At 38.5% G+C, this 12,509-nt stretch overlaps 1 protein-coding gene across 1 annotated transcript in view; it reads left to right on the forward strand.

The window, feature by feature from the left end:
* The first annotated feature begins 1,252 nt into the window (after window positions 1-1,252).
* MIA2 (MIA SH3 domain ER export factor 2) overlaps window positions 1,253-12,509 on the forward strand; it is a 117,535-nt gene continuing 106,278 nt past the window's right edge. The window contains exons 1-3 of the mRNA XM_023546124.2: window positions 1,253-1,382; window positions 4,847-4,980; window positions 7,264-7,350. Of these exons, the coding sequence (XP_023401892.1) occupies window positions 1,268-1,382; window positions 4,847-4,980; window positions 7,264-7,350 (336 nt within the window). The 5' untranslated portion in view covers window positions 1,253-1,267. The remainder of the gene's footprint in view (window positions 1,383-4,846; window positions 4,981-7,263; window positions 7,351-12,509) is intronic.

Genomic DNA, 12,509 nt, shown 5'->3' on the forward strand with positions numbered 1-12,509 from the left:
AAATATACATGCTTACTGATTTAAAAAAAAGTCAAACAATATGGAAAAACAGGAAGAAGAAAGTGAATACCATCTGAAGTCACACTACGCACTCCTACAGTGTTAGGGAGCATTCTTTTGGACATCTCTCTCTGTCATATATATATATACTTTTTAAAACCTGAATTAATACTGTAGCTGCTGTTTCTGGAGCAGTATTGTTGGAGACAGAGTGGACATCTTTCATGGCAGATGACTTGATCCTTGGTGGCAAAGCACAGTGATTAAGGGTATAGGGAGTCACCATGCCTAGGTTTGAATTTTTCTTCCCTTACTCAGTAAGTGACATTGGGCATGTGATTTAACCAATTTCCATGTGCCTCAGTTTCCTCATATGAAAAAATGGGGATGATAATATTGCCTAGCTCAAAGAGTTGGTGTGAGGGTTAAATGAGATCATACACTTAAATATTTAAAATAGCACCTGAAACATACCCATTGCCGTTGAGTTGATTCCGACTCACAGCAACCCTATAGGAGGGTAGAACTGCCCCACAGGGTTTCCAAGGAGGACCTGGTGGATTCAAATTCCCGATCTCTTGGTTAGCAGCCATAGCACTTAACCACTACACTACCAGGGTTTCCGCCTGAAACAAAGTACTTAATACATTTTACCTTTTATTCTTAAGGAAATACAAATTTCACCTTCACAGTAACACTGAAGGGTTTTTTAATATGAAAATTCGGGTGCTTTCTTAAATAACTTTCATCATGGTATTTCAAAAACTGTGCTTTTAACAAGTTATCACTGTTTCTACATATAACTATATACTTTCTCCACTGATGATGGTATTTGCATGCAGCAAATACTCAGTTTACACTTGTTGACTGATCTTCCTTAGACTTCGTTAGGCAGAGATTACCTTTTCGTGGAGGACTGTTTAAGAACTATCCTGTTGTATGCAGTGTGCCTTTAAGTGAGACAGTTTTACTGGGCCACCTTTATAAAGACATTAGTCCAACTAAAAATCCCTGTTAATTATTAAACTGTTGTGTGTTATCTGGATACCTGACACTGCAGATTGAGAACAGTGTTTGTCTCTCAAGTTAAGACTAAAAAGAGAGAAAAAAATGTAGTTACCCAAGAATTAAAAAAAAAAAAAAAACTCAATTTTTTTTCTCTTATATTTAGTGAAGAAAGTAGGGTATCTTCTGTTTTGCCTGGCATATCTACCACCTGAACAATCAGTTTAAAGCTCATTTTGAATTCCTGGTTGTTCATTTTAGCATGGCGAATCTCGGAGTTCACAGAATCCTTCTTTTGGTTATTTCTTTGACAAAGAGTCTGGAGAGTACAAAACTGTTGACAGACCTTAAAAACTGTGGCGACTTGGAATGTGAAAGTAAGTTTGCTTTTTTTCTTTTCCTCTTAAATTGAGGCTCTGAAATGACATCTAGTGTAATTGTGGATGTGTGTGATAAGAATGAGCATTAATATTGAAGAATATTTGCAATTATAAACTACAGCTTGGTATAAAAAGAAAATGCTGGAAGCAAGGCGTTTTGTGATAGTATTAAATGTAAATATACAAATGGATAAAGAGTAGTCTGACATATAAATATATCAGCAAATTTATTGGTTTTAGTCTATGTATCAAAAACAAATTAGCCGTTTTACTGTTTTTTTTTTTTAAGATAAATATAATCAATTGGTATGAATAGGCTATTCATACCAATATAAATATAAAGTCCTTATATTTTTTAGTTTCTATTTCAGAATCAGAATTTTCCTGTTTTCAAAAAATGTTTTTATTTCAAACCATCATGATTTATTCATTCTAAAATTTATCATACAGCAATTGTTTCTATATTTATTTATTTTGTAAAAATATTGAAATCAGTTGTTATTGTTCGTGCTGTCAAGTCTATTTCAACTCTTAGCAGCTGTATTGGACAGAGTAGAATTGCCGCATAGGGTTTCCTAGGATGAAATCTTTTTTTTTTTTTTTTTTTGTACTTTAGATGAAGGTTTACAGAACTAGTTTCTCATAACAGTACACATATTGTTTTATGACATTGGTTAACAACCCCACAACAAGTCAACACTCTCCCTTCTCAACCTTGGGTTCCCTATTACCAGCTTTCCTGTCCCCTCCTGCCTTCTAATCCTTGCCCCTGGGCTAGAATGCCCCTTTAGTCTCGTTTCATTTTATGGGCCTGTCCACTCTTTGGCTGAAGGGTGAACCTCAGGAGTAACTTCGTTACTGAGCTGAAAGGGTGTCGGGGGGCCATACTCTCAGGGTTTCCTCAGGCTCTGTCAGGCTAGAAAGTCTGGCCTTTCTTTTTGAGTTAGAATTTTGTTCTACATTATTCTCCAGCTCTGTCCGGGACTCTCTATCATGATCCCTGTCAGAGCAGTCAGTGGTGGTAGCCGGGCACCATCTAGTTGTACTGGGCTGAGTCTGGTAAAGACTGTGGTATATGTGGTCCATTAGTCCTTTGGACTAATCTTTCCCTCGTATCTTTAGTTTTCATCATTATTCCTTGCTCCCAAAGGGGTGAGATCAGTGGAGTATCCTAGATGGTCACTTGCTAGGGTGAAATCTTTATGGAAGCAGATCTCTAGATCTTTTCTCCCACAGAGCTGGTGGTAGATTTCAACTGCCAACCTTTCTGTTAGCAGCTGAGCACTTAGCTATTGTGCCACCAGGGACCTTGGAAATTGGTGTTAGGAATATATATTTTTATTTTATTTTTTTACTTTTATTGTACTTTAGATAAAGGTTTACAGAGCAAATTAGTTTCTCATTAAACATTAATACACATATTGTTTTGTGACATTGGTTGTCAGCCCCATGACGTGTCGACAACTCCCCTTCTTGACCTTGGGTTCCCCATTACCAGATTTCCTGGACCCTCCTGCCTTCTCCTCCTTATGCCTGGGTTGATATGCCCATTTAGTCTCAATTTGTTTTATGGGCCTGTCTAATCTTTGGCTGAAGGGTGAACCTCAGGAGTGACTTCAGTACTGAGTTAAGAGAGTGTCTGGGAGCCATACTCTAGGGGTTTCTCCAGTCTGTTAGAACAGTAAGTCAAGTCTTTTTTTGTGAGCTAGAATTTTGTTCTGCATTTTTCTCTTCATCTCCCAGCTCTGTCTGGGACCCGCTGTTGTGATCCCTGTCAGAGCAGTCGGTGGTGGTAGCCGGGCACCATCTAGTTGTGCTGGACTCAGTCTGATGGAGGCTGTGGTAGTTGTGGTCCATTAGTCGTTTGAACTAATCTTTCCCTCGTGTCTTTGGTTGTCTTCATTCTTCCTTGATCCAGATAGGGTGGCACCAGTGGAGTATCTTAGATGGCTGCTCATAAGCTTTTAAGACCCCAGACACTACTCACCAAAGTAGGATGTAGAACATTTTCTTTATAAACTATGTTATGCCAGTTGAGTTAGATGTACCCTGAGACCAGGGCCCCCAGCCCTCAGTCCAGTAATTCGGTCTCTCAGGGAAGAATATGTATTTTTAGTAGCTTTATGACATAAAATAAATTACATCCTAGTATATTAGAGTTGCTTTAAATAAGTTATATCTCTCCAATATAAAAGAATTATTTCTAATGTGCAACATGTAATTTTAAAAATGTAACATATTATTAGTATAAATATAAATACCTTATAAGTAAAAATTTTAAGAGTAAGATTGTCCTTAACCCTTTTGATATGATTTAACATAAAAAGTTTACTAGGCAATGTTTTATAATAATTATCTTTCTTTTCTTCTTTATAGTACAACCTCATTTTAGTATCCTTAGAGCTAGACACAGAACTTGAAAAAGGAACATTCAGATTTATAATCATTTATAATGTTTTTATTTTAATTGTGTGACTTTATAAAAAATGTTTTACATATAATTATAATGGTTAATAAGATATGTGTATTACTTTGCATGTTGAAGGGCTAACTAAATCTAGTATATTGGTAACGATTCTTTCATAGTTAGTGAGGTTCTACTATGTGCTGGAATTGAGGTTGGGTGGTATGCATCTAAAATGAATCAAATGCAAAGTGAAGTAAACCTTTTGCCCTCCAGGAGTTTTCATTCTAATGGATGGTGACAAGACAGGTCAATACGAAACAGTTAAATAGTGATACAATGTAGTAAGAATAGTAGGTAATATTGAAGTTCAGAGAAGGGGCAATCAGAATAGGCTAGAATGATTAGGGATGTGTCATAGAGGAAATAGATTTGAGTGGTCCGTGAAGAGTGATGGAAGGGTTTCTGGGCTTAGGAAAGAGCAGAAATAAGCACCCAGAATAAGGAAAGTGAATGTTGCAGTGGACAGAATCTCAGTGCAATTTTGGCTACACTATTCCTCAGCTGTGTGAACAATTCTGTGTTTCAGTTAAAGGCTCATTTGTTAGACTGAGATGAGATTATTTACCTTACAGATCTGTTTTGAGGATTTAATAAAATAAAGAATTTGAAAGAGCTTATCAGGATACAATAGGTACCAGGAAGCAAACTAATCATCTTTTCCTTCCCTTCCATACAAACTGGAGAATAATAATGGCATATTCCAGGGACGATGGATAGAAGCGCCTGATGGTAGCCCTGAGCTGTATAAAGTAGGAGGAGGTGCTTGTAGATAGTGAAGGTGGAGCTGGGTATGGACAGCACTGGATACCAAATGGAAGAGTTTAGGCTTGATTCTGTGTGTGGTGGGAAGTATACTGAGGTTTTTAAGGCCATAAATGATGCAAGGAAATTAGCATTTGGAAATACATTGGACGAATTGGAAGAGATAAAGATGGGAGGAAGAGAAATGACATTTTAATTTCAAGTGTGTATTTTTCTTTACTTGTTTACCTAGCTTTAATAAGCAGAGTCTTAGCCGTGAGAGATTACAGAGGACCTGACTGCCGATACCTGAACTTCACTAAGGGAGAAGAGATATCTGTTTATGTTAAACTTGCAGGAGAAAGGGAAGATTTGTGGGCAGGAAGTGTAAGTATCTAGTCTTAAAAACAATTCAGAATAAATGACCAGCTTGCACAAAAAAAAAAAAATTTTTTTCTTTTTTTTTTTTTTTTGCACAAAGATGCTTGCTTTTCATCTCTAAAGAAACTTTAAGAATCTCAAAGCACTGAGTAAATATTAAAAAACCTTAACATATTTAAACAAACAAAAACTGAGTATGTTCAGTGGTGGTTCCAGAATTTCTATAATAGAGGCTTTTGGGGAAGCAGTCTGGTGAGGACGGAGGGCTCAGAGAATGCCATGAAATTAATTTTTATATAACGTGCATACTTTTTAAATTTAGATTTTGTATATATTTGGAATTAAGGGTGCTGGCGGAGATTATGCGATGGCTAGTCAACCCCATCCACTCCTTGGTGCTGCCAGTGGTCAAATACAGGAGAGTACGGAAAATTTTAGTTAATTGGTTTAAATGATATGTCTTTCTGAGCAAATAAAGGGCTGAGTTGTTACCAAAGTGATCCTTAGAAAGGTTAGTAGCCCAGGAAGCTGGCGTATGAATCTTTCATAGAAAAAAAAAAAATAACAACTAGGAGAGCCTTTTATTGAGCCCAAAGTCCTAGTACGTTGAAATTCCCAGAAGCCTGAATCGTCTGAATGTATAACATAGGAAAATTAATGATTAATGTTTTCAATGGGAAATAGGTTTGTATCTCTGTTTCATTATGCATTATAATGAAAAGATGCTATGATAAATGATACTACTCCCAGCATGTCCAAACTGATACATACATCATTCTGTATTGCACATGCACCAGATCTCTCCCTTGTGTAGCCACTGTGGTCACTGTTTGAAAGAGCAGATTCTATTTGAAACCCTGCTTTTTCACATTAGAGCTGTATGACCTCTGACTGTTGCTGGGCAGAATGGTTTGCCTGACCCCTCGAGCTCCTGACTTCCTGACTGCTTAGAGGTGCCTTCCATATGCCAGTGTATGTCCTGAATGCCTGGAGGTGTCCAATACAGTCATAAGAAAGATGACACAGTGTCATTTGAGGCAAAGAAAGCTTTCTTCCTTGTTTCCTTTGTGTGAAAATTGTAGTTCTATACAAAAGCAGGGTTTAAAGTGTGTAGCAAGGGTGAAGCTTCAGGCACACTTATTTTGGGGCGTTAGATGTTTAGTCCATGCAGATAGGAACTAACCTGTGGAGCCCACCCTCAGGCTATTTCTATATAATTGGAGCAACTGGGGAGCTGAAAGAAACACAATTGACTGTGATGATTCTGGCCAGAGGACTAAAGGAATATGTTCTTTAAACTTTGACAGGAATAGAAATCGAGCTGAGAGTGGCTGTGTGAAGCCTTCACTCTTGGAGGATATCCTACATGTACTTACATGGAGGATTTCTGCTACCAAGGTTGTCCCAGAAAAGATGACTGGAGCCAGATTCTCCCTGAAGGGCTTGTGGAACTTTACTATCCTGATGAATCTACCTGTGGCCCGTTTAGAGTTCAAGCCTCTTAATTTTGGCACTCTGAAAATGCTGAATATGTGATAGCTCCTTCTAGCTTGGCCACTGCCACCATTGCCTTTTTTTTTTTTAATGTGCTTTAGTTTAAGTTAAAGTTTACAGCTCAAGTTAGTTTCTCATTCAAAAATTTATACGCATATTGTTTTGTGACATTGGTTGCAGTCCCCACGATGTAATAGCACGCTCGCCCTTTCCACCCCAGGTTCCCTTGTGTCTGTTCATCCAGTTCCTGTCCCTTCCTGCCTTCTCATCTTGCTTTTGGGCAGGAGTTGCCCATTTGGTTTTGTATATTTAATTGAATTAAGAAGCACGTTCCTCACGTGTGCTATTATGTATTTTATAGGGCTGTCTAATCTTTGTCTGACAAGTGCGCTTTGTGTGTGGTTTCAGTTCTGAGCTAGCAGTGTCTGGGGAATGCCTTGCCTTTTGATTTCTGCTAGGTCTGCCAGGGCAAATCTGTGGTCCACCAGGGCAAGGAAGGCCGTTAAGAGACAGTAAAAGGAAGAAAATATGTATACGCAAAGGTTTCCCTTCTGAAGTTTAAAAAAGTGGCATGTTACACCATGGCTTTTTGTTCGCTTAAATTAATGCTGTTCCTTTTGAATAACGAAAAGAATATGACTTCACTCACTTTCTTTTAGAGGACAATTGAAAGCCAATTAATATTTGTGAGTTGAAGTAAATGAAAGCCAAGGACATGGGGCAAAAAAATAGGCTCAGTAGGCATTATTGCTTTGATCACTCTTCCTCGATAATCGTTGTTCTTCATTTTGATAGAAAGGCAAGGACTTTGGATATTTTCCCAGAGATGCAGTCCAGATTGAAGAGGTGTTCATATCTGAGGAAGTTCAATTATCAACTAAAGTGAGTAAAGTCATTCTCGTTTATTATTTGAACTTAAATTTTCTTGGATAAGATGAAGTCGATGACAGGCAAAGATTTTGCTTTCTGAACAATTAACAGACAGACAGTATAGTAGATAAGAGCATGGATTCTGGAGGTGGGCTGTCTGAGTTCAAGGCCTGACTCAGCCCCTTACTAGTTATATGGCCCTGTGTGCCTCAGTTTGCTCATCTGTAGAATTAGGGTAATGATCATTGTATAGTGCTACCTCATAAATTTATTTATGAATAAATAAGTAAATATATGTAATGTGCATAGAACAACATTTAGTAAGTGCTATATAAGTTTTTTTTTTTTTATATAAGTGTTAGACATTATTACTAATGTTTTTGTCCTATTGGGACCAGATTTTATTTCTCACCACATTCCATATGTGTCTTATATCTGAATAACCTCTTTTTTCTGTTTGCATTTTTAATAAGCTTGATAATGTTGAGCTTGTTAATGCTGGACTTGATAGTAAAAACAGGAAACAGGAGGGGACTTTTCAATATGTGAACTTGATTAACCTATTTAGATTCCGGATTAAGCCAATTTACTGTAAATGAGGTCAGTGTGAAGTAATTCTGCCTAGTTGAGCCAATATTATCTGGCTCTTTTCTAACACAAACTCTGGAATTAACCATCCATTTACTGTATAATAATTGGTCCTATCAGTGTTATCTCCAAAATGTATCTGGAGTATATTATCTTCTCCCCATTTTCACTCTCACCAACACCCTAATCCAAGGCACTGTCATCTCTTGATTCAAATACTACGATAGCCTTCTTACTGGTCTCTCTGCCTCAGCATTATCCCTTTCCAGGCCGTTTTCCAAAAAGCAACAGATGTTGTAAAAACAAAAACAGAAAATCAGATCATGTAATTCCCTTGGTTAAAGCCCTTCAATGGAATAAAACACAGACCCCTTACCCTGGCAGCACAGGTGTCACATAGTCTGCTTCTGCTCCCCTTGCTGACCCAGTCTTGTGCCACTCTCCCCACACTCACTATACTCCCAGCCACATTGGCATTTTGATTGTTCTTAGAACATGCCAAGCTTTTCCCCAGCCCAGAGACTCAAGCAGACTCTTGCCCCTAGTTGGAATGCTTTCTCTAAGTTCTTCACATGGCTAGTCCCTTCATATCCTTTAGGTCATGGCTTAAACATTACTGCCTCAGACAGCCATCCATGATGATTCTAATGTAATTATTCCTTCTTATTTATTTATTTTTATTGTGATATAGGTCAAAGTTTACAGAGCATATTAGTTTCTCATTAAGCAGTTAATACACTAATTGTTTTGTGATTGGTTGCCAACCCTGCAATGTGTCCATACTTTCCCCTTCTCCACTCCAGTTTCCCTGTTTCCATTCGTCCAGTTCTCCTGTTTCTTCCTGACTTCTCGTCTTTGCTTTTGGACTGGCGTGCCCATTAGTCTCATATACATGGTTGAACTATGAAGCATGTCCCTCACTTGTGTTATTGTTGGCCCTATAGACCTGTCTAATCTTTGGCTGAAGGATGAACCCCAGGAGGGATTTCACTACTGAGTTAAAATGGTGTCTGGGGGCCATACTCTTGGGGTTTCTCCAGTCTCTGTCAGATCAGCAAGCCTGGTCTTTTATTTATCTATTTATTTGGTGAATTTGAATTTTGTTCTACGTTTTTCTCCCACTCTGCCCGGGACCCTCTGTTGAGATCCCTGCCAGAGAAGTCAGTGGTGGTAACTGAGCACCATCTAGTTGTTATGAGTCAGTCTGGTGAAAGCTGTGGTAGTTGTGGCCCGTTAGTTCTTTGGACTAATCTTTCCCTGTGTCTTTGGTCTTTTTCATTCTCCTTTGCTCCAGCTGGGATGGGACCAGTAGATATATCATAGATGGCTGCTCACAGGCTGTTATGGATTGAATTGTATCCCACAAAAATGTGTATCAGCTTGGCTGGACCATGATTTCCAGTATTGTTTGATTGTCTACCATGTTGTCATCTGATGTGATTTTCTTATGTGTTGTAAATCCTACCTCATGATGTTAATGAATCAGGATTAGAGGCAGTTATATTAAGGACCTAACTACAAGAGTAGGCTATATCTTGAGTCAGTCTCTTCTGTGATAGAGAGAAGGGAGCAGAGACAGAGTGACCTCATACCACCAAGAAAGTAGTGCCAGGAGCAGAGTGTGTCATTTGGACCTGGGGTCTCTGCACTGAGAAGCTCATAGACAGGGGGAAGATTGATGATAAGGACCTTCCTCCAGAGCTGACAGAGAGAGAAAGCTTTCCCCCCAGAGTTGGCATCCTGAATTCAGACATTTAGCCTCCTTGACTGTGACAGACTAAATTTCTCTTTGTTAAAGCCATCTGCTTATGGTAGTTCTGTTATAGCAGTACTACATAACTAAGGCATAGGCTTTTAAGACCCTAGTTGCTACTCACCACTAATTATTGCTTCTTAATCACAGTTCCCTGTTTATTTACTCTATAGCACTTACCCCTCAGTCTGTGAGTTTGTCCTACTGAGGAGCCTTGCGTGTTTCTGTGATACTGAAAGCTATGCCACCAGTATTCAGATACCAGCAGGGTCACACATGGCGGACAGGTTACAGCTGAGCTTCAGACTAAGACAGACTAGGAAGAAGGACTCAACAGTCTACTTCTGAAAGAAACTAGCCAGTGAAAACCTTATGAATAGTGGCAGAACATTGTCTGATATAGTGCTGGAAGATGGGCCCCTCAGATTGAAAGGCACTCAAAATACAACTGGGGAAGAGCTGCCTCCTCAAAGTAGAGTCGACCTTAATGACGTGGATAGAGTCAAGCTTTCAGAACCTTCATATGCTGATGTGGTATGACTCAAAATGAGAAGAAACAGCTGCAAATATCCATTAATAATCAGAATGTAGAATGTATGAAATATGAATCTATGAAAATTGGAAATCATCAAAAATGAAATGTAACACATAAAGATTGATATCCTAGGCATTAGTGAGCTGAAATGGACTGGTATTGGCCATTTTTAATCAAACAATCATATGGTCTACTATGCCAGGAATAACAAATTGAAGAAGAATGGCGTTGCATTCATCGTCAAAAAGAACATTTCAAGATCTGTCCTGAAGTACAATGCTATCAGTAATAGGATAATATCCATATGTTTACAAGGAAAGCCAGTTAATATGACTGTTATTCAGATTTACACACCAATCACTAAGGCCAAAGATGAATAAATTGAAGATTTTTACCAGCTTCTGCAGTCTGAAATTATAGTCAGGATGCATTGATAATTACTGGTGATTGAAATGTGAAAGTTGGAAACAAAGAAGAAGGATCAGTAGTTGGAAAATAGGGCCTCGGTGACAGAAATGATGCCAGATACGCATGATAGAATTTTCCAAGACCAACAACTTCTATATTGAGAATACTATTTTTCAACAACATAAACAGCGACTATACACGTGGACCTGGCTGGATGGAATACACAGAAACCAGATTGACTACTTCTGTGGAAAGAGACGATGAAAAAATACAATATCATCAATCAGAACAAGGCTAGGGGCCAGCTGGGGAACAGACCATCAATTGCACATACGCAAGTTCAAGTTGAAGCAAGAAAATTAGAGGAAGTCCACAAGAGCCAAAGTATGCCTTTGACTATATCCCACCTGAATTTAGAGACCATCTTAAGAACAGATTTGACACATTGAACACTAGTGACCGAAGACCAGACGAGTTGTGGAATGACATCAAGGACATCATACATGAAGAAAGCAAGAGGTCATTGAAAAGACAGGAAAGAAAGAAAAGACACAGATGGATGTCAGAGGAGACTCTGAAACTTACTCTCGAACCAGATGAGTTGTGGAATGACATCAAGGATATACATGAAGAAAGCAAGAAGTCATTAAAAACAGGAAAGAAAGACCAAAATGGATGTCAGAAGATACTCTGAAACTTGCCCTTGAATGTCGAGTAGCTAAAGCGAAAGGAAGAAATAATGAAGTAAAAGAGCTGAACAGGAGATTTCAAAGGGCAACTCGAGAAGACAAAGTATTTTTATGACATATGTAAAGACCCAGAGTTAGAAAACCAAAAGGGAAGAGCATGCTCGGCACTTCCCAAGCTGAAAGAAGTGAAGAAAAAATTCAAATCTCAAGTTGCAATAGTGAAGGATTGTATGAGCAAAATACTGAATGATGCAGGAAGCATCAAAAGAAGATGGAAGGAATAATTGGTCAACATTCAGTCATTTCAGGAGGTAGCGTATGATCAAGAAGCTATGGTACTGAAGGAAGAGGTCCAAGATGCACTGAAGGCATTGGCCAAAAAAAAAAAAAAAAAGGCTCCAGGAATTGACAGAATACTAAATGAGATGTTTCAACAAACAGATGCAGTGCTGGAGGTCCTCACTAGTCTATGCCAAGAAATTTGGAAGACAGCTACCTGGCGAACTGACTGGAAGAGATTCATATTTATGCCTATTCCAAAGAAAGGTGGTCCAATAGAATGCAGAAATTATCAAACAGTATCATTAATATCACCAAAAACCAAAACCAAACCCAGTGCCGTCAAGTCAATTCCGACTCATAGCGACCCTATAGGACAGAGTTTCCAAGGAGCACCTGACGGATTTGAACTGCCGACCTCTTGGTTAGCAGCTGTAGCACTTAACCACTACGCCACTAGAGTTCCCCATTAATATCACACAGAAGTAAAATTTTGTTGAAGATCATTTAAAAGCGGCTGCAGCAGTACATCAACAGGGAACTGCTGGAAATTCAAGCTGGATTCAGAAGAGGACGTAGAACGATGGGTATCATTGCTGAAGTCAGATGAATCCTGGCTAGAAGGAGAGAAATAACAGAAAGATATTTACCTGTGTTTTATTGACTATGCAAAGGCATTCGACTGTGTGGATCATAACAAATTAAGCATAACATTGCGAAGAAGGAGAATTCCAGAACACTTAATTGTGCTCATAAGGAACCTGTAAGTAGATTAGATCAAGAAGCAGTCATTTGAATAGAATAAGGGGATACCATGTGGTTTAAATTTAGGAAAAGTGTGTGTCAGGGTTGTATCCTTTTATCATATTTATTCATTCTGTATGTTGAGGAAATAATCAGAGAAGCTGGACTATGTGAA

Source organism: Loxodonta africana, chromosome 10 (assembly GCF_030014295.1).
Source record: "Loxodonta africana isolate mLoxAfr1 chromosome 10, mLoxAfr1.hap2, whole genome shotgun sequence".
Lineage (NCBI taxonomy): Eukaryota > Metazoa > Chordata > Mammalia > Proboscidea > Elephantidae > Loxodonta > Loxodonta africana.